This window comes from Nelusetta ayraudi, unplaced genomic scaffold (genome assembly GCF_046127955.1).
Source record: "Nelusetta ayraudi isolate G7.1 ecotype Tasmania unplaced genomic scaffold, CSIRO-AGI_Nayr_v1 ptg000001l, whole genome shotgun sequence".
NCBI classification, from domain to species: Eukaryota; Metazoa; Chordata; class Actinopteri; order Tetraodontiformes; family Monacanthidae; genus Nelusetta; species Nelusetta ayraudi.
In genome coordinates this window covers 294,358-319,294 of record NW_027466051.1, presented here as the reverse complement: position 1 = coordinate 319,294, position 24,937 = coordinate 294,358, and the positions used below count along the sequence as shown (strand labels likewise).

The 24,937-nt window shown below is 43.8% G+C and overlaps 1 protein-coding gene across 1 annotated transcript in view; it reads right to left on the bottom strand.

Moving 5' to 3' along the window:
• Nucleotides 1-1,569: 1,569 nt before the first annotated feature.
• pomgnt1 (protein O-linked mannose N-acetylglucosaminyltransferase 1 (beta 1,2-)) overlaps nt 1,570-24,937 on the bottom strand; it is a 29,706-nt gene continuing 6,338 nt past the window's right edge. The window contains exons 4-21 of the mRNA XM_076030487.1: nt 17,408-17,473; nt 17,190-17,303; nt 16,794-16,911; nt 15,789-15,887; nt 15,573-15,700; nt 13,573-13,643; nt 13,401-13,476; nt 13,211-13,294; nt 13,084-13,125; nt 12,922-12,980; nt 12,143-12,215; nt 10,641-10,769; nt 10,013-10,138; nt 9,847-9,911; nt 9,508-9,552; nt 9,286-9,421; nt 4,881-4,990; nt 1,570-2,784 (exon numbers count right to left, since the gene is read on the bottom strand). Coding sequence (XP_075886602.1) covers nt 2,703-2,784; nt 4,881-4,990; nt 9,286-9,421; nt 9,508-9,552; nt 9,847-9,911; nt 10,013-10,138; nt 10,641-10,769; nt 12,143-12,215; nt 12,922-12,980; nt 13,084-13,125; nt 13,211-13,294; nt 13,401-13,476; nt 13,573-13,643; nt 15,573-15,700; nt 15,789-15,887; nt 16,794-16,911; nt 17,190-17,303; nt 17,408-17,473 — 1,623 coding nt within the window. The 3' untranslated portion in view covers nt 1,570-2,702. The remainder of the gene's footprint in view (nt 2,785-4,880; nt 4,991-9,285; nt 9,422-9,507; nt 9,553-9,846; nt 9,912-10,012; nt 10,139-10,640; nt 10,770-12,142; nt 12,216-12,921; nt 12,981-13,083; nt 13,126-13,210; nt 13,295-13,400; nt 13,477-13,572; nt 13,644-15,572; nt 15,701-15,788; nt 15,888-16,793; nt 16,912-17,189; nt 17,304-17,407; nt 17,474-24,937) is intronic.

Below are 24,937 nucleotides of genomic sequence, written 5' to 3'. Positions count from 1 at the left end.
TTTTAATGCACTTAAGCAAAAATGAAAAAAAAAAATGCCATTAATTGAAAAATTTGTTGATAATTTAGAAAATTTGAAAATGCTGTGATGGAATAATCTGGACTGAACTCGGTAGAGGTCTTGCATGAACATCTGGATCATTTTAACAGATTTGGTACTTCCAATTCATATTTTTTCTGTTTCAATTGCAATCCAACCAATTGTATCTGGTAATTGTTATGAGCCATTATTATTGTATGTTTACACTTAATTATTACTAATTTTATTTATCTTTCTTTCAAAAGGAAACATAAATACAATTCATTTTTACATTCAAAACGGCAGAGTTCGAACACTGTGGCTCTACTTCAAGCAACAGCTATGATAAATAAATGAATTACCATGAACAGTAGTATATATTTTAAAAACCCAAAAGTAACGAGCCCATTGAAGTAACAGAAAGAACAAATATTTGTATACAAATGAAGAAAGTGAAAGTAAAAAAGTTTTTTTTTTTTTTTAAAGTTTAAAAAAAAAGAAATACTTAAGTGAAATACAGACAACTGTATGTGAGTACAGTAACCAAGTTACTTTATTAAGTAGTTAGATGACTTAGACTGTTCCATATATATATATATGTGTGTGTATATATATATGTATATATATATATATATATATTTATATATATACATATATATATATATATATATATATATATATATATATATATATACATATATTTATATATATATATATATATATATATTTATATATATACATATATATATATATATATATATATATATACATATATTTATATATATATATATATTTATATATATACATATATATATATATATATTTATATATATACATATATATATATATATACACATATATTTATATATATATATATATATATATGTATATATATATATGTATGTGTATATATGTATATATATATATGTATGTGTATATATATATATATATATATATATATATATATATATATATATATATATACACACATATATATATACACACACATATATATATATATATATACATATATATATACATATATATACATATACATGTGTGTATATACATATACATGTATGTATATACATATACACGTATACATATATATATATACACGTATACATATATATATATACACGTATACATATATATATACACGTATACATATGTCTATATATATATATATATATATATATATATATATATATATATATATATATATACACACACATATATATACACATACATACATATATATATACATACATATATATATACATACATGTATATGATATACAAATATATATACATATATATACACATATATATGTATACATCTCCACTTGGTTATGCAACAGGAGTTGTGTGAAAATCAGAACAGGAAGCCGCATTCATCCTGTGTGAACCGCAGCGGTCACATGAAAACCCACTGATTTACATTGAGTTTCACTGGAGACAACTGGAGCTACGACTGCTGCAGGTGGTGGTAGTGGTTGTACTATTACTACTTCTACTGCTGCTAAAAAGAAAACACTGGATTCGAGTCTGTGATCATAAAAAACATCTTTATTGGCGCTCGTTCCTGTTGAAGCTGCAGGACATCAGAGTCTCATCACACGCAGTTTAAAAAAATCCACCGCAAACAATATATTTGACAAACACAAAGACTGAAATGAGCCAAACTGAGTCGCATCTGAACTGAGAATCAAACCACTTCCTGCAGTTGGACAGAACCTTCAGGGGCAGCGCAGGGCCATGGAGTGGATTAGCTGCAAGCTAACGGACGTCAGCAAGTGTGTGTTCCTAGAAATGTGGAAACGAAAAAAAAAAAAAGCAGGAGACGCCAGCTAGAAAACTGGAGTTCAGGTTGAAACTTTGAACACAACATGATCTCAAGAATCCAGTTGTTTTTCTAAATAAACAAACAAAAAATGTTTGTTGTTCTAATCTAGAACATTCCAATGAATATAATAACAATAAAGAAACAAGAACAAGAACAAGAACACAAAAAATTGTTAAAACAAATGAAACTCTGGACTTCTTGTTGTGTTGTGGTGCGGCTACAGTGGCCAGAACTCTACACTATACTCTTGGTACAGAAGGGAGGGGTGCGGGGGAGTTCAAAAATCCGAAGATGAAGGATATCTGAAGCAAACTGCCACCCGATTAAAAAAACAAAAACAAAACAAAGGCATTTTGTGTACCGCAATAAAAACGTAATTATGTGTTTTCACATTTAAACTGCAGCGTACCGGATTAAAAAACAAAACAAACAACAAAAAAAACTTGTTGGCTACATACAATAAAGCATTTGTTTGTTTTAATCTGAAAATAACAATATTAGAAAAACAAATATTTCCCAGTTTGTCTCTTCCAGTCAGTCACTCCAGTGTTACATTTCTGTATATTCAATCATGTCTGAACTCTCTCAAAGCATGTGGTGTATGAGTGGGGGAGGGGCCGCAGACCACCGATGGATGAGTGTGAAATAAATAGTTAAGTTACAACAAATCATGTACAAACGACACTCAGCAGTGAAAAACAAAAAGGACAAAAAGAAAAACCAGAGCAGAGGAAAATTTAGGTGGTAGGACTTCAGTGTTTGGGTGAGGAGACGCTGAAGAGTCGCAGCTTTGGGCTGTTTTGTAGTGTAGAAAAATAAAGGCGAGGGGAGGTCAGGCTCACATCTGCTCTACTGCCGCTCCTTCCTCTTTGGGCGGTGCCTCCAGGTGGATGGGAGTGACACCCGCCGGCTTCTTCACACTGACAGACAACGACAATGACGACACAATAACACACACGCACAAAAAAAAACCAAAAAAACATGTTGTTTCATACAAAGACGAGCCAAGTAAAACCAGAAGGTAAAAAGGTAGGATGGAAAGTAGGAAGGACAGAATGAAGGATGTAGGGAAGGAAGGATGGAAATTAGGAAGGAAGGTAGGATGAAGGAAGCAAGGTAGGTAGGTACTGTAGGAAGGAAAGTAGGATGGAGAGCTGGAAGGAAGGTAGGAAGTAGGGATGGATTGATACCTCTTTTTGATTTCCGATACCGATACTTGATCTTGAAGATCTGCCGATACCGATAGCATCTTAATTATAATAATAATGATAATAGTAATAATGATAACTTCCATTTAGTATTTACACACACACATGCGCACACACGCATTTTGTGTAGCGAATGCTTGAGAATATACGGCTGCTGCAGGTGTCACGTGAGCAGCAGCCAGTATAGCGGTGGTAATGTCGGCGGAGTGGACTTACGTCAAGCTTAACAAAGCTAAAAGCAAAACAGCAGGGTGCAATCTGTGCAATAAACATGTCTCAAAGGGTGGCAGCAGGCACTGGAAACGTCAACACTACGAACTTCATAAAGCATTTGCAGAAGCTAGTGTTGCCAACTTTCATTAAGGAGGCCTCCCGCAGTGCTCAGGGCGATGACCATCACAGGCTAGTGGCTCACCAGTAGTGGTGAATCGTAACTCAAAATAGGGTTTCAAAAAAATATATGGTTCACATAGTTTGATCTGCTTTGTCACCAAAAGACATTAGAAATAAGCTGAATGAATTTTTAATTGTATTAAAATCTTTTAATCTAATATATTTTTACACAACAATCAAAGTGCAGGACGGACTACTTTTACAAAGGAATTAAATAAATAATGCAAATACAAAAAAATGACACCAGCAAGCAGGGTTTGTGGGACTGAGCCCATGTAACCACCGTCTGCTGGGACATCCGCCCCCTGCCGACACCCCTGTTGTTAATTTACACTTTGACAGCTTTGACCAAAAACAATCAGAAAGTGCAAAACCTGCATCATTTCCTGACACATACGGTAAAATGCATATGATTAAGACCTCTTCCAGTTCTCATTTCACCCACTACACACGCTTTAAACATGTTCCGAGGTGTCGACAGGAGATGGCAAGGCTCAGCAGAGGTCTGCAAGGATCAACAGGCGTCGGCAAACCATGGGAGGATTCTGAAGGGGTCGGTCGGCAACGGAAGGAGTCGGCAGGTGTCGGGGGGGCATCGGTAGGATGCAACATTGTAACAGTATTTAGAGCTCAGAAAAGTGGAAAAGCATCATAGGTACCCTTTAAGTTGTACCATAACGGGTGATATCCCTGTGACACACCAGCAGCGAGATCCGCGCAACGAGTCATTCTGTCTGCATGTCGCAAAAATATTCTGTTCCATGATGCTTTCGCAAATGCTTCATCGAGTTCTAGGCGTTGAAGTTTCCGGTTCTGCTGCCACCCTCCGAGATATGTGTGTTGCGCTGATTGCACTCTGCTGTTTAGCTTTTCGCGTCGTGAAGCCTGAAGTAAATCCGCACTGTGTATATTCTGGCTGCTGCTCATGTGACCCCAGCAGCAGCGGCAGCAGCTCTCCGCTCTCTTCACGGCATGTCGTGCATCGAGGCCAGAGATGTCGTGAACGGCTGCGGGATCGGATCGGAAAGTTACTTCTGTACATTCTGATATCCGATAATGTAATTTTGTCCAAGATCGGGCCGATAACGATACCTAACATGGAATCTGCGCATTTCTAGTAGGAAGGAAGTAACGAACGAAGACGGAAGGAAGGAAATAAGGCAGGAAGGAAGGTAGGAAGGTCGAATGCAAAGTACGAAGAAAGAATGGAAGGGAGCAGGGGAGGATGGAAGGAAGGATGGAAGAAAGGAAGGGAAGATGTAATAAAGGAGGGGAGGGTGTAATGTTCCACCTCTCTTCCCTATGCTCCACTAATTAAACTACTTATTCAACCTCATTGACACAACAAAACAACACAGTCACAGTTCCTCCAGTGCAACAACACGTTGTTCCTGTCAAACTACAGCTGTACTCACGAGTACGGCGAGATGGGCGTGGCCACCACTAATACGTGGTTCCTCTTCCTGAAGAGGCGCCACAGGCCACGGTGGTTCCCTCGCACGTCCAGGTCCCACACGTGCAGGCACTGTGAGGGAGAGAGTCAATACGTTTACATGACACTTGAGAAAACCGAAAATATTGCCTTAGTCTGACAGTGACCAGACAACTGAAGCACTTGTAAATGCATTAGTCGAGCTAAAATAGGAGTTCTCCAACTCCGATTAAGACACCCAGATAATGCGATTGGAATTCCACTTTCTCCTTTAACTGCACAATCTGTGTGCTCGTGCTCCACACCCCCTGCGAACAAAAACAATCTGATTAGTGTGTCAAACTCAAATACACAGCGGGCCGGACAAGTCGAGGGCCGGACTGGTTTATTGAAATCCTTGCACATATTGAATCTGGACCTATCATAGCCAAAATAACATTGCTATAGGGCATTGCCTAAAAATGAATCATTAAGCTAACTAAAGCAAACTAAATAAATAAACAAACAAAATCAGTTGCAATATTTTCTTACGCCTCTATCAATGATTTCAAGTGAAAACATTTTTAGCAAGGAAACAAGGGGGAAAAAATGATTTTCTTTAAAGAAAAATCAAATCCGTCCTTTCAATAGCAAGAGAAAAAAGTGAAACAATGAAACTGCATTAAAGCTGCATTGAAGTCCGTTTGCTGCTTTGTGATCCCCATCAACCACTGCTTTTATAAATGTTGAAAATAAATAAAATCAGTTGCATGCATTTCTTATGACTATCTCTGCAACCTTTCCAGTGTCCACTCAACTGAGAAGATATCTACAGGCAAACAACAAGCAAAAAAAGGATTTCCTTCAAAGAGAAATCAAATGGTCTGGAACTTTTAGCAGCAAGACATTCAAAAATGAAACTAAATTGAAAAAAGTGAAAATGGGTCAGTCTGCTGCTGTATGATGCTCACTTGTCTGAGCCAAATACTTGGTAGCTCATCTTGTGTACAAGTTCATCACTGTTTGGGGTCAGGCTCCGAGCTGAGGAATTCCTCAGGATCAAGTGAAGGTGTTCACCAGTAAGACGGGTTCTGTGTGATGTTTTGTTTATTTCTATCAAAGAGAACAGTGGTTCACACAACTACTGTATGTGCTACTAAATATTGGGGCCGTCTACACGGAGACAGCATTTTTTTTGAAACTGACAATTTTAGGAAACGCCCCCGAAAAGAACACCATATGAAGCCATATGCAAAAATGTTCTCGTTACACTGAGACGCTTGAAACGACTGAAAACGATGCAGTACCTGTGCCAGACCTGGTGTGGTGCCGCAAGTTGACTCCCTGAATGCAGAAGAAGCAGACGAAGAACATCTGAAGCACGCCTGTGCTGTGTCTCAATTCAGGTTCTGCATCTTTCAGACCGAGTGTCCTCCGTCTGAAGGAAGCGTTCTTAGAGTTCCCAGCCTAGAAGGACGGACCAGACCCCGCCTCCCCGGTCACCACTCGGGACGGTCTAGCCTTCGGCGTATTTCCTCGTTTCGTCACCGCCGTTCCCTCCGGCTGGCCAACCCCGGAAGTGACGTTTTTATAGTATCAAGCTAACCATTGGTTCGCCATCTAACGATGCCGTTGGGTGATCAAATAAATAAAATCATACGTTAAAAACTGGATACTTTATGTGAAATTTCAATATTTAAATGTATATGTCGTGTCTTTACCAGTACATGCCGCTAATTTCAGCTGACTTCCCAGGATCCTACGATGCTTTGCAGCAGCACGCAAAGCATCCTGGGATAGACAAGTACGCGAAGGATAGTAGCGGTGCAGCCTTGGAATCGGCTAAAACGAGTGCGTATTTCCGAGTACGCATTTTGAGCGTCCGAAGCACCCTTGGGAATTGGGAGGAGCCTTCGCGCAGTGCTATGACGCAACTTCCTTTCAAAATGCGTACTTCAAGGACGCAGACCCTGAATTGAGACACAGCACTGGTTTAGAAGTAGCAGCTCGCTAACATGAGCACCACTAAGGAAGAAAGATCACTCGGGAAACGTGGTGGATAAACGACAGAGTTGAACCTCTGCTTCGAGTTACTTTAGAACACAAAGCCTTAAAAGGTCCATGTTAAGGTTGCCAGTAAAGGTTTGCGAACATTTTTGTCATTTAGGTTTCCTGCCTCAATACCCCAGTCCCCCGACCCAATAGAAAATCAATAAAAAAAAAAAAAGTAAAACGGGAGGATTGCAAATTGCTTTCGTTATTTTCACTTTGCCCATGATCCACGAGCACCGTGTGTTATTGTTCACTATTGTCTGCGGTTTGTCGTAATGGAGGTTAATGGGAAGACTGCAGACTGATCGTGAGTAGCAGAAACAAGTCCGATGCCCGACGCGGTTGTCATGAGTGATCGTCCGCAACACACGGCCACTCAGGTTGCAGAGCAGGGGAGGGGCTTCGAACTGTGACATTGGGCTTGAGTGCAAGGAAAATGCCGACTCGAGCAGGGAAATCCTGGGATACACTTGATGACGAAGAAGGCCCAACCCAGAGTGGAAGCGGGGCCCCGGCGTCAAGTGCGCAGAGCACGGACATCCAAGCGGTGCTGGCCGCCATGGCATCAATACAAGCGGAGCTTTCCCAAGCCAAGTCGGAGACCCCACTGGTTTTTGGTCCGTGGGAAAGGGATTAAATGCGGATTGATTGATAGTTGTCCTGCGTTCAAAAAATACAGTGTCAACCCCCTAATTTTAGTGGGGAAGGGGCTTGGTTGATTCCTGTCTATTTCTGCCTCAGTAGTTCAAATAACACCAATGACATCACAAAACATTCATAAGACGCATTCTGTTGATGGCCGAGACGGGGCGTAAATACACAGGAAGACTGTACTTCAAACAGTGCCTTGACCATGTAGCTCCACAGACTGAGGACTGAAGGCTCTGGAGAGGAGGATCCCCACCCCAGTGCGCATGGACAACTTGTGGCTGAGGGAGAGCTGCCCTGGCTACTCCTTCCTCCAGTCCCCCTCAATGATACTGCCACTGTGAGTCTCTGGGACTAAAATCACGTCCAGCTTTTTCAGTTTGCACTTTTTTAAAAAAGAGAGGCTCTCTTGACTGTAGTCTGTGCTTCATTAATGGTTAATGGTTCAAAATATATGACAGAAAAAAATGAAAGAGAAATCAGTCATCCTCCTCAATCAGTGCTGCTCTGGCTTTGGTCACCATTCAGTCTGTAGATCTCTTGATCGCTAAAAACACCATCTCCTCTCAGTCGGTGTTCTCATCTGATAAAACCATTTAGATCAGGGAAGAGCAGCTCAGATTTACTGTAATAGGTCTCAAGGTCCTTACACACCGGGCAAAAGGTGAAGCAACGCAAATCAGCGGCGCGAAAAGGCGAATGTTTCGACAGAATGTGCGCCTAAAATTCGCGAAGCGAATGTTTGGGGCTTTTTCTGTCGCGCCAAAAGAGAAACAATGGAGTCGACTACATCCTCAAAGTGATGATGTCCTGATGGTTGAATAAAGGAAGATAAAGCAAAAAATAGAAGTATTTGGGTTCACCCAATATTGTTCTTGAGAGAGGTGTTGCAGCTGTTAAATGAATGACTTTTGTATGCCGACTACCTTAGTTTATAGTGGACATGAGTTTTGTGCTTATTGTATTGCTAAAATGATTATACTATATTATTATTATTATTTGTTTTTTGTGTCTTGAGAGGGCGTGTTGTGTGCGTCAGGTGGATATATAGGTCAGGTGAATACTTGGCAGCGCAGGTGGAAGATGAAGAAGAAGCGGCGGTTATAAACCGTCTGTTACCACGTTATTAAAGTTCCAGGTGCCATAAAATATTTTTTGTTTTACTTTGTGTGTGCTTATCATTTAGAGAGCTTTTCCGAACGGATTTAAACCAAAGAATAAAAGATATGATTCCTTTTTTAAAGTGTGGCGACCGAGAAGTTTTGTTTTATGTGCGTAAAACGAACCATTGCCTACTAACACCACAGTGTAAATCGGTTTTAAAATAGCGCAAATTATTCGCATAGCGAATTCGCTCCCGGTATGTAAGGACCTTTAGACCTTTGGTTTCCTCGAGGAACCTCCAAATTATTTCAAGTGAGTAGCCCTCTCCAACAGCGTAGCTCACCTCCGCCATCGAACAACCGCCGCAATAAGACTTTAATGGCGTGCCGGCGAGTGAGCTTCTCCAGCTCCAGCCTGGCTACCAACAATGGGAATGATGCCGCATTGCGCCCCACCAAACAACTAAAGAACCAATTAATCACAAACAAAGAATAGTCAAAAAGCTAATAGCATAAAAAAACAACAAAAAAGAAGAGATAGAGAACGAAGTCACGCACTTCGCACATTCAACCATTTCATTTGTCTGCCGTTCAGCCTGGACTCACCTTAGCGAGCTCTGTCCAGGTGGATGTGTCAGTCTCCGTCTCCATGGCGATGAACATGAGGTAGCTCCGGCCCTCGGTGTCGGGCAGGAAAGAGTCCTCGCAGGGGTTCCTGCTGTGGTCTAGCACCTCGGCCTCCCTGCGGTGGGCAGGACACAAGACATTAGCCACACCCACACACTATCGCCAGGGGTCATGAGCTTGTGATGTCAGCGCCGGTCTCACCTCAGCAGGTTCTGGATCTCCACCTCGTAGGCGTCTCTCTTCAGGCTGAGGAGCATAACATATATATATATATATATACACACACACACACACACATATACATATACATATACATATATATACATATGTATATATATATATATATATATATATATATATATATATATATAGATTAGACATATATATACATATCTCTAATCTAATTTATTTTTCTCTTTGCACTGTATATGCTACTTTAACAATGCCAATTTCCCAAATGTGGGATGAATAAGGGCATTCTTGTTTCTTAATTCATTATTCCTATTAAGAGGATTGGACGCTGTTCACTGCTGCCCTCACCTGTCCACGTCCTTCAGCTGCACATTGGGAACCGTGTTGAACTTGTGCTTCTTGAAATAAACCTCCTGCCACACAGAGAAGAGTCACCCAGTCAGCCCTCATTGGTCATTCTCAGGGAAGGAAAAAAGACAAAACATAATACAAACTAGTTATTGCGGGATCTCACGTGGAAGTATCCGTTCATGTTGAGGCCGATGATCCCGAAGTGGTAGGAGCGAGAGACGTCGGGAATGATGCACTCCCGGCCTTTCCTCTGCTCCGGCATCCGCATCCACATGTCCCAGTCCCACAGCTTGACAGCAGGGGGCAGTCAGTTCATTAGGACAGCGGTCCCCAACCTTTTTTGCACCACGCCTGGTTATATGTGAGCCAGTGATTTCCCGGACCAGCGGGGGGGGGTCCCTCGGAATAATTGTTACGTCAACCGGCGATCGTGCTTAAAGTCCCGCGGAATAATCGTCAGCGGTTGGGGGGTTGTCTTGTGGCGAACGCGCTAAAATTCCGCGGCCCGGTACCACATGACCCCCAGACCGGTACCGGTCCGCGGCCCTGGGGTTAGGGACCCCTGCATTAGGACATGTCTTCATCATCATCACCACCACCAACACCGCCACCATGAACACAATCACCACCACCACCATCATCCTCATCAAACTATCACCATCATGCTCATCATCACCATCATTCTCATCATCAATACCACCAACAAACCATCACCACTATCATCACCATCATCACCAATAAACCACCATCATCATCATCCTAGTTTATTTTTTCCTCAGACTTTTTCTTACCTTCTCAGGTGTGGGCCACTTAGGCTCCAGCTCGTCCTTGTAGAGGCCCCTCTTCAGCACCCAGCCTAGGCCGGGCATGCTCTCCACCCTGTAGAGCAGCGCCGGGTCCTCAGCCGTGTGTTCATAGCCCTGAGACCACAAGGAGCAGCTGTCAATCAAACCAGCAGGGAGTGAGTCAGTGTTGCCCTCCTGGAGGCTATTCAGACAAACATGAGGAGGAACCAGCGTCGTGTTTCCACCTCCTCTTTCTCCCTTTTTGTGGCTGGAGGTGAAGAGCTACACCTTCAAGTCTCATTGCAACCTGAAACCAATGCAGACACTCGCGCGCCATTGACGCCACTTATATGCGCTACAAACAGGAAGTGACATCCACCACTCTGCTCCTCAGGCAGAAAGTGATTCCTCTCGCCACCACCGGGGGCATCTGAGGCTCAAAATGACAACCGGGTACCTTGGACTGGGCGATAAGGCAACAACAACAAAAAAAACCCAAACAGATTTATTTACTAAAAATCCAATATACGATTTATATCGATTTATTTCCACCGTACTTAAAATCAGTGCTCGGGGCCATGACTATCACAGGCCAGTGGTAAATCATAACATAAAATAGGGTTTCAAAAAAGTATATGGTTCACACAGTTTGAACTGCTTTGTTACGAACAGACATTAGAAATAAGCTGAATGTTGAGATTGTATCAAAGTCTTTTAATTGAATACATTTTCACACAACAATCACTAAAGTGCAGGATGGATGCCTTTTACAAAGGAATGAATCAATATAGCTGAAAACAACAAGCGATCCTGATTCATAGCCTACTCTACGCAAGCCACGTGGCCAGTACGCAGTTGTTGTGAATGGGTTGCGCAATGGTACTGCCTGCAGCTACGTTGATTACGGTTTTGAACGCAAACTCTGGAAACGAACGTGAATCTACGTCGAAGATAAAGTTACGTCCAAAACAACTCAGAAACACAGGCGCTCGGACTGCTGTGGCCTTGTTCATTGACTTTCCCCACTCGGCAGCAAGCCTCTGTTTGAGATGCTGCAATACATTGGTAGTACTGCTACCTTTGGTCGCAATAGTGTTCCGTGTCTGACTCCACAAACCCCGACCAATTCCATGCAGCCGAAGATACGTAGCCTTTCTTCAGAACAAACTCCTCTCTTTTCGCCACCATGCTGTTTTGTCGTGTTGTCGCGGCGGTAACGTTGGAGCCCACCCCGAACGACGGGAGCTCAGGGGAGAGCGTTGGTGGCACATTTCAATAAAACCTCGATTTTCATTACAAAAAAAAAAAATCGACTCAACTAAAAACTTGAATTACTCGATAAAATTGTTTTCTCGCCCAGTCCTACAGGTACCTGTTGCACTCAAAAATGCAGAGGCTAACCAGAAAAGCTGTTGTTGGCTGGTTAGCATTAGTGACTGCAGCTGTTGCTGCCGAGGATGTATTTGCAGCATCACAGGTGCATTGTGGGTGAACCGGCTGCGGCTCACCTGGTCGTTCCAGGCCGAGATGCAATAGAGGCTGTCGTCCTCGTCCAGCAGGTGGATGGTCTGACTCAGGAAACTGTGAGACAACATCAGGTTCATATCAGTCGGACTGCTGTTCAGGTAGACACTCCGCCCACATTTTATGACATCATCATCATTGCCTGAACCGAGTTGAAGGAGTTTATGAACTAGTGGATAGCGCTGCTGATCATGTGACACCCCTGCAGCTGAGCCAAGTGTTGTCACACAGTAATATGTATATTAGTAATTATTTATTATTTTATACCTGTGTGCCGCTATTTTTTTTTTTTTTTTTTTTATCTGTGTGCTGCTATTTCTTTTAATCTGTGTGCTTAAATTTCTTTTTCCATTGGTGTGTACTACTGCTGCTGGATGTGTTAATTTCCCTGAGGGAGTCATCCCAAAGGGATCAATAAAGTCTCTATCTATCTATCTATCTATCTACAGAAGCAGGCCGAGTGGTTTAATTGCTGGGTTCACACTGCCACCTGCTGGTGAATAATCAACCTCAAACAGCAGCAATTTAAAAAAAGAAAAAAATGGTAATAATAATAATTGGTTTGCATTATACATAATTTGAGTACATGATGATTTGGATAATTTCTTTTTCCTAAATCAATAACTTTATACATAAATACACATAATGATTGATAACCAAGAAAAAAAGAGTGTTTTTTTTAAGATGTTTTTCATTTTTATAGAATTTATTTCACTGAAGTGACATCATAACTCAGGTGTGGTGTGTGAAGGGGCTCTCATACCTAAAGAAGTCGATAGAGACATCCAGGTCTTCCTCCAGGACGATGGCAAAGTTGGCGTCCTGAGAAAATAAGGAAATAAACAATTCAATAAATAATTCAAAATTTTTAACTTCCTTTTTGTGTGCTGGGGTGGGATGGGGAGGAGGGGGGCATGTGACTCACGGGGTAGAGGTTGAAGGTGGCGGTCAGACTGGCCTTGTAGTGCTGCGGCGCAGAGGGAGAGCATCGGAGTGAACCAGTAGTAAAGTACCAAGTGTAGCCATAGAGGGCGGAGCCATGTCGTCCATACCTGAGACACTCGGGCGTTCTTGATGCTGATTGGCGTGTGCTGGACGCCCTTCAGGCCAAACAGCTCCACCACGTCCATGGGCTCCTGAGGGGAATACATGGAAACAGATGGAGGAGCCAACAGGGGGCAACTTGGGAGCCAAGTAGTTCCAGCGTGGCTCTGAATGGTGGAGGAGAAGCAGAACAATAACCTCATAATATCCGTCGATGAAGACAGTGATCATCTGAGGGTTGACGCCATGGGCCGACAGGAGGGACCTCAGCATCCTACAGAAATGCAAAAGAAAAAATATCCCAAATAACAAACAAACAAACAAACAAACTCTCCTCTTTATGTCCACCTACACTTGTAGTGAAGCTCACCTGTATAGGTAGTTTGGTCTGTTTCCTGCGATGACAGCCACTGGTGTGTTCACAACGTTGTTGCCTGGAAGCTGAAAACGGCAGGAAAAACACAAACAGAGGAAAATTGGTATTTTCCTTAAAACCGCAGTAGAAAACTGTTCAGTCTGGATTCAGTCTCACTCAGATCTTGTGATTGAGTTTTTTACACATCACACAGCAAAAATGTTTTATTGTGAGTTTGAAAAAAACAACTTTGCATTACTTGTTTTTGCATTTTGTTGCAATTAATAATAATTAATAGTAAAAATTAATATTAGTTGGATTTGAATGATTAATTAATTATTTCATTTATTTAAATAACATGCGAAAGTTTGCCAGGGATGGAGAGGAGAGTGACACCTCTATATATCTATATCTATAGAGGTATCACTCTCCTCTCCATCCCTGGCAAACTTCTCACCTGAGCCCTTCCTGCAACCAGAAGCAGGCGCCGCCAACAACAAGCCGGTTTCATGCCTAACCGCTCCACCATCAACGACATCTCTGCTCTCCGGCTCTTAATAGAGAAGGCCCGGGAGTTCAGAAAGGAACAACACCTGCTCATCGCCTTCATAGACCTGAGGGCAGCCTTCGACACCATGGATCTCGGGTGCCTCTGGAACATCTTTGAAGACCCTCCGAGTGCCAACCACATTCACCACACTGGTTAAGCAGCTGTATCAGGGTGCGGGAAGCTGTGTGCGTGTCAGCGGTCGAGGCTCTGAGTGGTTCCCTCTAAACAGCGGGGTCAGGCAGGGCGGTGTCGCTGCTCCAGAACTCTTCAATTGCGCCATCGACCACCTGATATTAAGAGTCTGGGAAAGGATTCCCGGGGTGCTACTCGGCAAGCACGCCCTGAAGGACCTCGAGTACGCTGATGACTCCACCCTGTTCAGCGAGACTGTCGATCAGCTCTGCGAAGCCCTCGACGTGTTCGACAAGGAGACAAAAAAGCTTGGCCTGAGGATTAAGTGGTCCAAGACCGAGCTAATGCATGTCGGCGATGGACCTGACCCACCACCCCTCCTTTTCGATGGCACCCCTGTCCACTTTCTCTCTACCTTCAGGTATCTCGGCTCAACAGTGCCTAACACAAGAGACCTCAGAGCAGGTCAACCGTCATTGTGCCCTCGCAGCCTCGGTCATGCAGTCCTTATGGAGGCCTCTGTGGCATCATCGGCACATATCGAGGGAGACAAAGCTGAGGGTCTACAGTGCCGCCGTCATCTCTGTCCTCCTGTATGGCTCAGAAAGCTGGCCACTTAACCCCACACTGGCCGCCATGCTTGATGGCTTCGACTCCAGAGCCCTCAGGAGGATTGAAGGCATCACATGGAGAAAGCACGTCACAAACCCGGCCTTAAGAGAACAAACCCAACAGCTCCCAGCGTCACGCCTTGCAGCAATGCGACGAGTGTGCTGGCATGGCCACGTACTGCGCCTGCCTGAGGAACATCCTACACGCACCATCCTTGACTTCAGTCCCCAGCAGGCCGGCTGGAAAGGCCCAAGAGGCGCCCCCCCGCACCCGCTGGCTGGATGTTATAGCCCAGGACCTCAGTGCATGCAATGTGACCTTGCTGCAAGCTTCACACCTAGCCCGCAACAGACCGGATGGAGAGACCTGGTTGCGATGGTTGGCTCTACGCGCCCCGAAGTGCAAGAGGACAAATGAATAAATGAAATAACATGTGTTGTGTCAGCAATGTGAGGTGGCACCCGCTGTCGCACTGGCTCGGCACATTGAACTCCATGGTACATCACTAGAAATCAAAAGTATGTTTAATAGTGAATTAAATTTTTTTTTTTTTTGCATTCTGTGGCTATTATTAATCATTAATCATAATAATGACTAATAATTAATAATAAATATGAATTGGACTTGTAAGATGAATTGACATTTGCAATCATTAATTAATAAAAGCAATTCTTATTAATTTATAATTGCATTGGCATGGTGGAGGCACCCCCTGTCTCACCGGCTCAGCGTTGAATTCGATGGGCGCTGGGTCCTTGCAGCTGCAAATGCTGCCGTACCCTTCCACCTTGCTGCAGAACAATTTCCTCCTGCGGTTGAGCTCTGTGTCGGCCCAGTGGCACTCAGCCTCTGCGGGTTGGGAAATAGTGGTTTTTTCGCCAGGCAATGACCAAAAAAAAAACAACTCAGTGTCCCATCCCCAACCGCTAACACTCACCTTCAGAGGCTGTCAGCTGCACCTCGGTCTTGAGCAGCACAGGGTCTCCCCAGGCGGACAGAGCCGGAGACTTGGAGTGCTTCTCCCCGTACACTTGACCTGGACACACACACACACACACACACACACACACACACACACACACACACACACACACACACACACACACACACACGCACACACACACACACACGCACACACACAATGAAGATGGGTGGAGTTTTCCATTTCTAAAAATGAGGCCAATGCGGAAGTACCCAAAGAGTTTGCATTCTATTGTTTGGCCAGCAGTGGCCACCAGAGATGGTTGCATAAACAGACAATAGCCACTTTCCCTGACCAAAAAACCTAATGTACACTCGCTATGAATCGGCATTTGGTGGCAGTGGGAAAGGCTGAACATGTCAAGGCAGACCCGTGTCAACATCACATCTTTTACCTGCCGCACGGGATGACGTTGAGCGTTACGTGCGCGATACTTAATATTATCGCGCCAGTCACGGCGTATATCACGTACCAAAGCAAAGGTGTTTGATCACGTTCCATCAGCGCTTGAAAATTGTTCATTGTCCTCTGGCTTTTTCGGTTGCGGCTCGCACATAAAATAGGAGCCGGCTGCGGAGGTGCGGCACTTCAAGTCTGCCGTGAATGACACCATCGTGCGGCAGCTATTCGCGGGACAAAGAACACAGGCCACCGCCAGACTCGCTTCCATGTTCCTCTCTATTGTTTACTTCCTTGAATTCTGTCACACTTCATCTGCGCAATCTCAGCGCAATGACGTCGGCAGCCAGGCAGCGGTGAAAGTGGAGACTGTTCAGCTTTCCAGCAGGGGTCAGACCCCACTAGATTTTGTCACTGGGAAAGGGGCCAAATGCCGATTGATAGAGAGTTGACCCGCCTTCAAAGAACACGGTGTCAACCCCCTAATTTCAGTGGGAAAGTGGCTACTGACACACGTGCACACACAGATGCACGCACACCTCAGCGGTGGTCTCCTCTCACCTCCTTTCTTCACCACCAGCGTCCACATGTCCCTCCAGCCGAGGCCCAGCGACACCCGGCTGCCCAGGCTCTTCAGCAAGTTCTTGCCAGCGTCCTTCAGGTGGAAGGTACCTTCGTCCTGCAGGGAGAGGAAGAGCTCACATCAGATCGCAAAAAAACCCCAAAACAACCATAACCATCCTTCCTTCCTTCTTCCCTCCCTCCCTTTCCTTCTGCCTCCCTCCCTCTCTTCTTTCCTCACTCCCTTCCCTCCTTCCTCCCTACTTCTTCCCCCTTCCCTTCTTCCCTCTGTCCCTTCCTTCCTTCCTTACTTTCATCCCTCCCTCTCTTCCTTCCTTCCTTCCTTCCTTCCTTCCTTTCATCCCTCCCTCTCTTCCTTCCCTCCTCCTCGCTCACCTTGATCGTGAAGATGAGCACTCGGCCCCGCGTTACCATGTTGAGGAAGAGGATCATGGCATCATCCTCGTGGGGGGAGTAAGTGTCAAAAATCCTCTTTGCCATCACGTGACCCTGGGGCATGGGAAGATGAGGAAAACAAAAACAGACAGAAAACATGATGCTTTCCGTCTTTGTGACATTAAAAAGAAAATAAAACCAGGCAGTCAGCAGCGGACCGTCGCCTGGTTGAGGACGATAACGTGGATCCCTCGGCCCTGCTCCCGCATGTCGTCCTCCAACACCTGCAGAACGGACACACACACTCACACTTGTTAGTGTTTCATTATATTATTCTAATTTTATTTACAGTCTAACCCAGGCATGGGCAAACTACGACACAAGGGCGATATATGCGGCCCGTTAAGCATTGAAGTGGCCGCATCAAGTTAAAAAAAATACAGGATCTACGCCCTAATTTTAGTGGGAAAGGGGCTAGAGTCTCACCCCACTTAAAGTTACTCTTTCCCCTTAAATTATAGGTTCCCTAATGAATGAATAGTTTGTGTATATTTATTGGTAATAGATTATTTTTAGCTTTGAACATTATTTGAGCAGTTTGATAGCTCACAATGTCTGTAAAATGTAATAATTTGGACTGTAGAAATATTGAATTTGTGTGTTGACAGTCAGCATTGTGAATGTGAATTTTTTTTTTAATTAACCTTTATTTCCGAACGCGTCTCCACATTTGTAAACAAAACTATGTCGGCCGCGTGGCGATTCTACAAGTTAGAAGACAAATGCAGACTCGCAGTGAAATGCAAAGTCTGCAAGCTAATGGTTTCCCGTGGTGGCAGCAACAGAGCTTCCTATAACACAACTAATTTGATTTGGTATCTCAGAAACACGAAGCAGAATCTATGGAATACAGTGTTGCTACCGAATCAAAAGCTGGTTTGAAGGAGCAGACGCTGCTCGAAGTTAGCTGTGTTAGCCGTGAGCTGCTACACTGAACTGCTACACTGATTTAAGTTTATTTTGCTTTCGTGGTTTTCTGTAACTGCAGTTACTGATTAATTTTACTGACTGAGCAAAGAGTGCAGTCAACACTAAGCACTGAAGACACTTTGAAAATGAATGTATTTACTTGATAAGTTACACTCATGGCTCCAGTCTTTCTTTTTTTTCTTTTTATACTAGGCAGAGTGTTAAACTTGAGCTGGCGCAGATTGTTTGATTTGATTTATTTCGATCAGCAACAAAAACACAACCTTCTGTGATGCCCCTGGAGTGTCATCAGGGAAGTTCTGGTGGGCGTTTCAACTTGCGATCGTCTGCCTCCTCCTACCGCAGTAACTCAGCTCACCAGGGCCCAGTGTGCTGAGGTTACTTAAGCACCTGCAGCCACTTTCACTCTCTCTCTCTCCCACTGCTGCAGGCCTCCCAGGCACTCCCCGTCAGCACCCCGTTTGGTTTGCTCTGTACAATATTTTGCTCAAATTGGAATCATTTTTGTGATAAAGCCTTATTTAAAAACTACTTGCCATGGTTACGTCTCTCTTTTTGTTGTGGCCAAGAGCTAGGTCTCGGCACTTCAGTACAAACAAGCAAAAAAAGAAAACAATGAAATTATATGGCAGACCGAAAGGGTTAAGGCTGAAGCTAACCAGCTTATAGATGCCCTAACCTATTATTACATAAGTCTAATTAAATTTATTTTTAAATTGAACAATATTTTCTTTTTATCTCAACAGGTAAACTATTCCATAGCTTAACTTCACCCCACAGACCGATATGCACATGCTTTTCAGAGCAGTGTGCACTATTGGTTGTCTCATTTTCAAAGTAACTCTTATGTCATACCCCCTTCTCTAGCTACAAACATTTTCTCAAAATTGCCAGGAAGTAAATTATTTCTTGCCATATATAAAATTTGTACCGTTTTGTATTCTACTAAATCCATGAATTTCAGTGATTGAGATTTTAAAAACAGTGCACTGGTGTGATCATAATATCCTACATCCTTTTGCATAATGCTTAGTGTCTGTAGGTTGCTTCTGTAGGTGTTCCCCCATACTTCTGCACAACAAGTGAGATATGGTAGGATGAGTGTGCAATATAGTGTATGCAATGATTTATAGTTTAAAATGTGCCTCATTTTGCACAGGATTCCTACTGTACGACGTACAGTAGGAATCCTGGGGCTGCACAATTAATCAAATTTTAATCACAATCACGATATTGGCTGCCACGATTAAATTAAGCTGATCGTTGGCGATATTAACATTTAAAAAGCCGGCTACCGTACATGTCAAATCAAGCACATTCAGTCATCCAACCACCAGGGAGCGAACGCAAGGTTAAGACTTCATTAAGCTGCCGAAATAGCAAGCGATCAAATCCTGCAGCAGCATAAGCGGCAGCCAGAGGGGGAGAGAGAGAGAGAGAGAGAGAGAGAGAGAGAGAGAGAGAGAGAGAGAGAGAGAGGCGATGTCGGGAGCAGACAGTACAGCAGCATCTGGAGGTCAGGACCTAGTGCAGACATGGGCAAACCACGGCCCGCGGGCCACATCTGGCCTGCTGCGTGTCTCTGTCCGGCCCGCGTGAAGCCAGTCATAACCACCCCCCACTCCCACCCCCACCCCAACGAAACTTTGCCGAGTTAGCGTAGCGCGATAGCGTGCTGCCCCCCCCTCCCTGTCAACGAAAATGCCGGGACGTTAGTGCGCAATTTCCAACCAGCAGCACCCCCACCCCCCGTCAACGAAAACAAATGCCGGGACGTTAGAGCAATTTCCAGACAGTGCATTTGTCTCAACACCAAGTGAGCGAAGTGAGCGAAGCGAGGGAAAAGTGCGCAAACGCTATGAATGAAGAAACAACAGAGTTGGTCTCTAAGCCCAAAGCAACAGCCCCAGTATGGGAAAGTTTCGGCATCAAACGAAACGAACGAGGTGAACCCACGCACACGGACGAGCCGATATGTTGCATTTGTTCGAAAGTAGTGGTGGTGACGAAGGGGAATACGACAAACATGCACGCGCGCACCTCAAGCACAATCATCCCCACCAGTTTTCCCAACTGGGAAAAAAAAGCACCGCCCGACGTTCCGCGGAGCCATCGTCCCGACAGGCAACGCTTACTTAAGTGTTTGGTAAGCAAAGCAAATATTAAAAAAAACAACGCAAAATGGTGTGCGCTTACAGACAGCGTCGTTGAATACATTGCAAAATAAATGCGACCGTTCAATACGGTCGAAAATCCACAAACGGCAATTCCTGGGCTCTATAACAGAGTCGAAGAGGACGTACTGGACGACATCAAAAACATTGCATTTTACTCCGCCACCACAGATATGTGGTCCAGCTCAAACATGACCCCCTACATGAGTCTAACCATACACTACATAACTGGTGAATGGACCCTGTACTCCCAAGTGTTTAGAGACCAGGTATGTGCCTGAGAACCACACTGCGGACACCCTGAAAACCTAAAGTCTGCTTTAGTAGACTGTGGACTGGATGAGGACAAGCTAGTCTGCATCACTACAGACAATGGTCCAAACATTGTGGCCGCAATAAGGAACCTTGGCTGGACACGGCTTAATTGCTTTGGGCACAACCTCCATCTTGCTGTGTCCCATGGTCTGGGCAGCAACAAAGACCGGACAGCCCGTGCCATAGGCCTCTGCAGGAGTTTGGTGAAGACATTTAACTTGAGTTGGATTAAGAAAAGAGACCTGAGGAAGGCACAGACTGAGGCCAATCTTCCACAACACAGTCTAATACTGGTAATTTATTTCATTAATAGTTAATATGGAACACTTTGTGTGTGTGTGTGGTAAATAGTGGGAATGGAAAAAGAAACTTGTTTGTTTAAAAATTTAGATATAGACTACAGAAAAATAACAAATATTAACTTTTCCCCAGGATGTTGCAACACGTTGGGGTACTAAACAGAAGATGGTAGAAAGGTTCCTTGAACAGCTGCCAGCCATAAGACACGTCCTAGTTGAGGACAGAAAACATGGCCACCTCAACCCAATCTGGCAGGATGTTTCCGTGCTGGAGTCCATCAACGCAACTATGAAGCCACCGGGTGATTTCAATGACATCCTCTCAGGAGAAAAATATGTGACTGTCCTCAGTTAAGCCTGTGCTGGAACTGATTAAAGGTGACCTTCTCTCGCCAAGCCCCGATGACACTGGACTGACAGCCAATGTTGAAGAAAACATGCAGGGTATTGACTGAAAAATACAGCTCACCTGCAATCCAAGTCCTCCTAAGAAAGGCCACTATCTTGGATCCAAGGTATCGTGGCACCATGGAAGAGGAAGAGGCACTGGATGATGTCAAACATGAGCTTGTGCAAGAGCTGCTGGACTTAAAAGAGCCTGAAGGAAGTTGGAGAAGGTACCAGTGGTGTGAGCTGCAGCAAAGCTGCTGCTGGAGGAAATGAGGATGAACTTCCTGCACCCACAAAGAAGAAAAGGCTGAGTGACCTTCTTCAAAACAGAAGAGCGCACCTCACAGGACAGATTCCTCCAGGAAGATGTACTTGAAGCATCTTCTGATCCTTTCATGTGGTGGCGTAACAATCAAAGACGATACCGGTCGATGGCCAGGCTGGCACAAAAATACATGTTGTTACGGCCGTGAGCCGTTGAGGTCTCCTGCTGCTGTGTCCTGTGTGTGTTCTCAGGTCTATGTGCAGCCTCCCTCCGACGATTGGCCCTGGCGATTTCCCATGACAACACCTCGACTGCGGTTGGACACCGCCCAGCCAATCAGGGAGCGCCAACCAGCAGCGTCACCTATAAAAGGCTGGAGCTCCCCTGAAGACGGTGGCAGACACCTAGAACGCCACTTGTCCACATGCTCGTTCGAAATCCTCTGTGTTTATCGTTTTGCGACCAGATTTGGCTGAGTATTGTTCTAAAATACAGATTTACGTTTTTCACCTGGTAGTTTTCCTTTTGTTAGCTTTCACTAGGGTTTAGGAGTGCTGGTCACCCTGTAATTAAGTCTGTAAGCTTAGACTCTGTTTTGGTTATTGAAAACAGATTTTGGTTTATTATATTAGGTCCCGTCCACACGGGAACGTTTTTTGGTGGAAACGGTAAAGTATTTAACCGTTACAGCATTTCGTCCACACGGCAATGGCATTTTGGGTCCGCGAAACTGTATTTTTTGAAAACGGGTCCCAGAGTGGGAAAATCTGGCAACGCCGTTTCGCCGTTGTCACATCGTTGCCGTGTGGACGGTGAAAACGGCTTTTCCTTGTAAAACGATGACGTGATCGCACCGTCACTGTCATGTGACCAGAAAAAACACGGCATGCAGCGGCACAAAAAACAACAATAGCGGCGAGCGGAGTTGTCTTTGTATCTCAGGCGCTTCAAGATGTGTTGGCAATATTACTACAAAACCTCACAAAACCTCAGACTCACCTTTTTTCCGCTACTCGCCGTTTTTGTTTTCGGTGTGTTTAGTGTGTAGCGGAAATGCCCTCTTTCTAAATCGTGGTTCCGGTGGCTGTGTCAGCGTCTGTGAACAGCGCCACCTTTCGGTGTGGCATACGCATTACATCGTTTTCACCCACCATTCCGTTTCCATCTGTCAGCGTGTGGACGCAACTTTTTTCGACCCCAGGAAAGAAAAAAAACGGCAACGTTCCCGTGTGGACAGGGCCTTAGTGATAATTCTTAGTTATAGCTCCATCTTTTCTTTTTGGAGTCTCTTTCAGTTTTGATTGTGTATTGGTTTGACAGCACTCATGCTGGCCTTTTCTGTCGTCGCACCTTTTTACGTTTAATTGTCGGAAATAAAATGATTGCCTTTATTTTCAATACCGTGTATTACTTCCCTTTCCCCTCACGAGCTAGGGTTCGTAACACATGTGCATTTGTGCAACAAGCACCAGCTCTGAAAGAATGTTTAGCACAGCTGGCAACATAGCAACTCCGGAGAGATCCTGCCTTAAACCAGACAAGGTCAACATGTTGGTGTTCCTTGCTCGAAATATGCCAAACTAGAAATTTTCATATGATATTGCCTATGGCTAGCCTGCACTTTTTTGTTTACATGTTGTTCTTTGTTGTTGTTGTTGGAACACAAACATGTTAATTATTTATTGAAGTGCAATTTCGTTTACAGAGACTCGAGACTCCATTTTATTTATTGTTTTAATAGTTGTGTGTGGAGTGTAGTTTTTTTTTTTCTTACCAGAGACAAAGTCTATTTTCTTTAATTGTTTTTAGTTGTTATCGTGGTTTTTATTTAAGTGCAATTTTGATAAAACAGAATGTGAGTCCATTTTATTGTTATTGTTTTTTTGTTGTCTTTTATGTTTATTATGTTTGTTCATCTTATTTGCAACCTCTTAATCTTGAGAAATGAAAGTTTATTGCTTTTGACATGGTGTACTTGCATTATTATGTCATATATTATCATTATATATGATTTAAAAAATGGTGTCAATAATATCGTTTATCGGCAATAATTTGTAGCACAATTGTCGTCCAGCAAAATGTGTTATCGTGACAGGCCTATGAATGAATATACCTATATATTACGTTGAATATAACAACTATGTCAAATAGATGCTTTGAGGTATTCTGTACAATGACAATAAAGCTTTTTCTTCTCTATAGCGCCACCTACAGACAACAATCAATACCCGCACTAAAAAAATTCTCACAGCCAGTACGAACGTCCAAACATTGTGGAACCAAAACCCACGCGTGCATGTGGTAGACCTAGATTTCATTCTCTCAGGCAGAGTCCCCATCTCTGACAGAAAAGGCCCAAATTGAGCTTGTTTGCAGTTACGTGCAAAAAAATCAACAATTTTTTCAATAGTCCCTTCAATAAAACCACAGTAGCATCCTCTAGTAACATCACACAGTCATGAGAAGAGGACCCATGTATTTGTGTCGTCCAGCTCTACATCTCATACGCTCGAATTTTTGAATTTCAACAAACAGCAAGTGAGCCATTCCCATTTGTTTGAACACTCAATGTCAGAAAGAACAATGGGAAAGAAGTGGGAGTACTCGGTCTTTCCTCACCGCTTATGAAAACACCATGGCTCCGACTGCTTAAACAACAGACATTTTCAGCATCCTCAGAACCTCAGCATGACAACAATATGCTTTTTTCCCCGTTTTTGAGACAAAAGTAAGATAGTAACATTAATTTGCTGTCTCATTTTCTGACTGTCTTTGACTGCTCTGCACTCTATCTCATGCTACAGCTGCGTGGGGGAAGGGAAATTCAGCGCCACTCAGGCCCTGTTTGCACTTGGTCATTGCAAGCATTTTTCGTATTCCGATCGGCAAAAAACACACAAAGTAACCAAGTGCAAACAGTCCAAATCCGTATTGTCATCCGAATACCCAAACCACCTTGGCTTCGCATAGCATAGCATAGCATTCCTCACGAACGTGTGAACAGAATGCCATCTCAGTCTCTTCTAGACTCTTTAATTAGGATGCTAATAAATTTCATTCCGCATTAGCGTATTTTGTCAGTGGAGCAGCGGTCGCAGTTTCCCACATATGTGATTAAATGTGCGACGTTGCATCCGAAAATTTGCCAGCCACTGTTGATCCGAAAATAAAGTCGTCACCACTCGGTCCCACCAGTCGTTACTCCTCGTTCGGATCCATACGCACGAGCTGCAGTAGAATTAAAACGAGTGACTTGATATAGTCCGCAAACAGGAAGTTGATTCTTATTCGCTTTCAGGTAAAACTAGCCGTAGT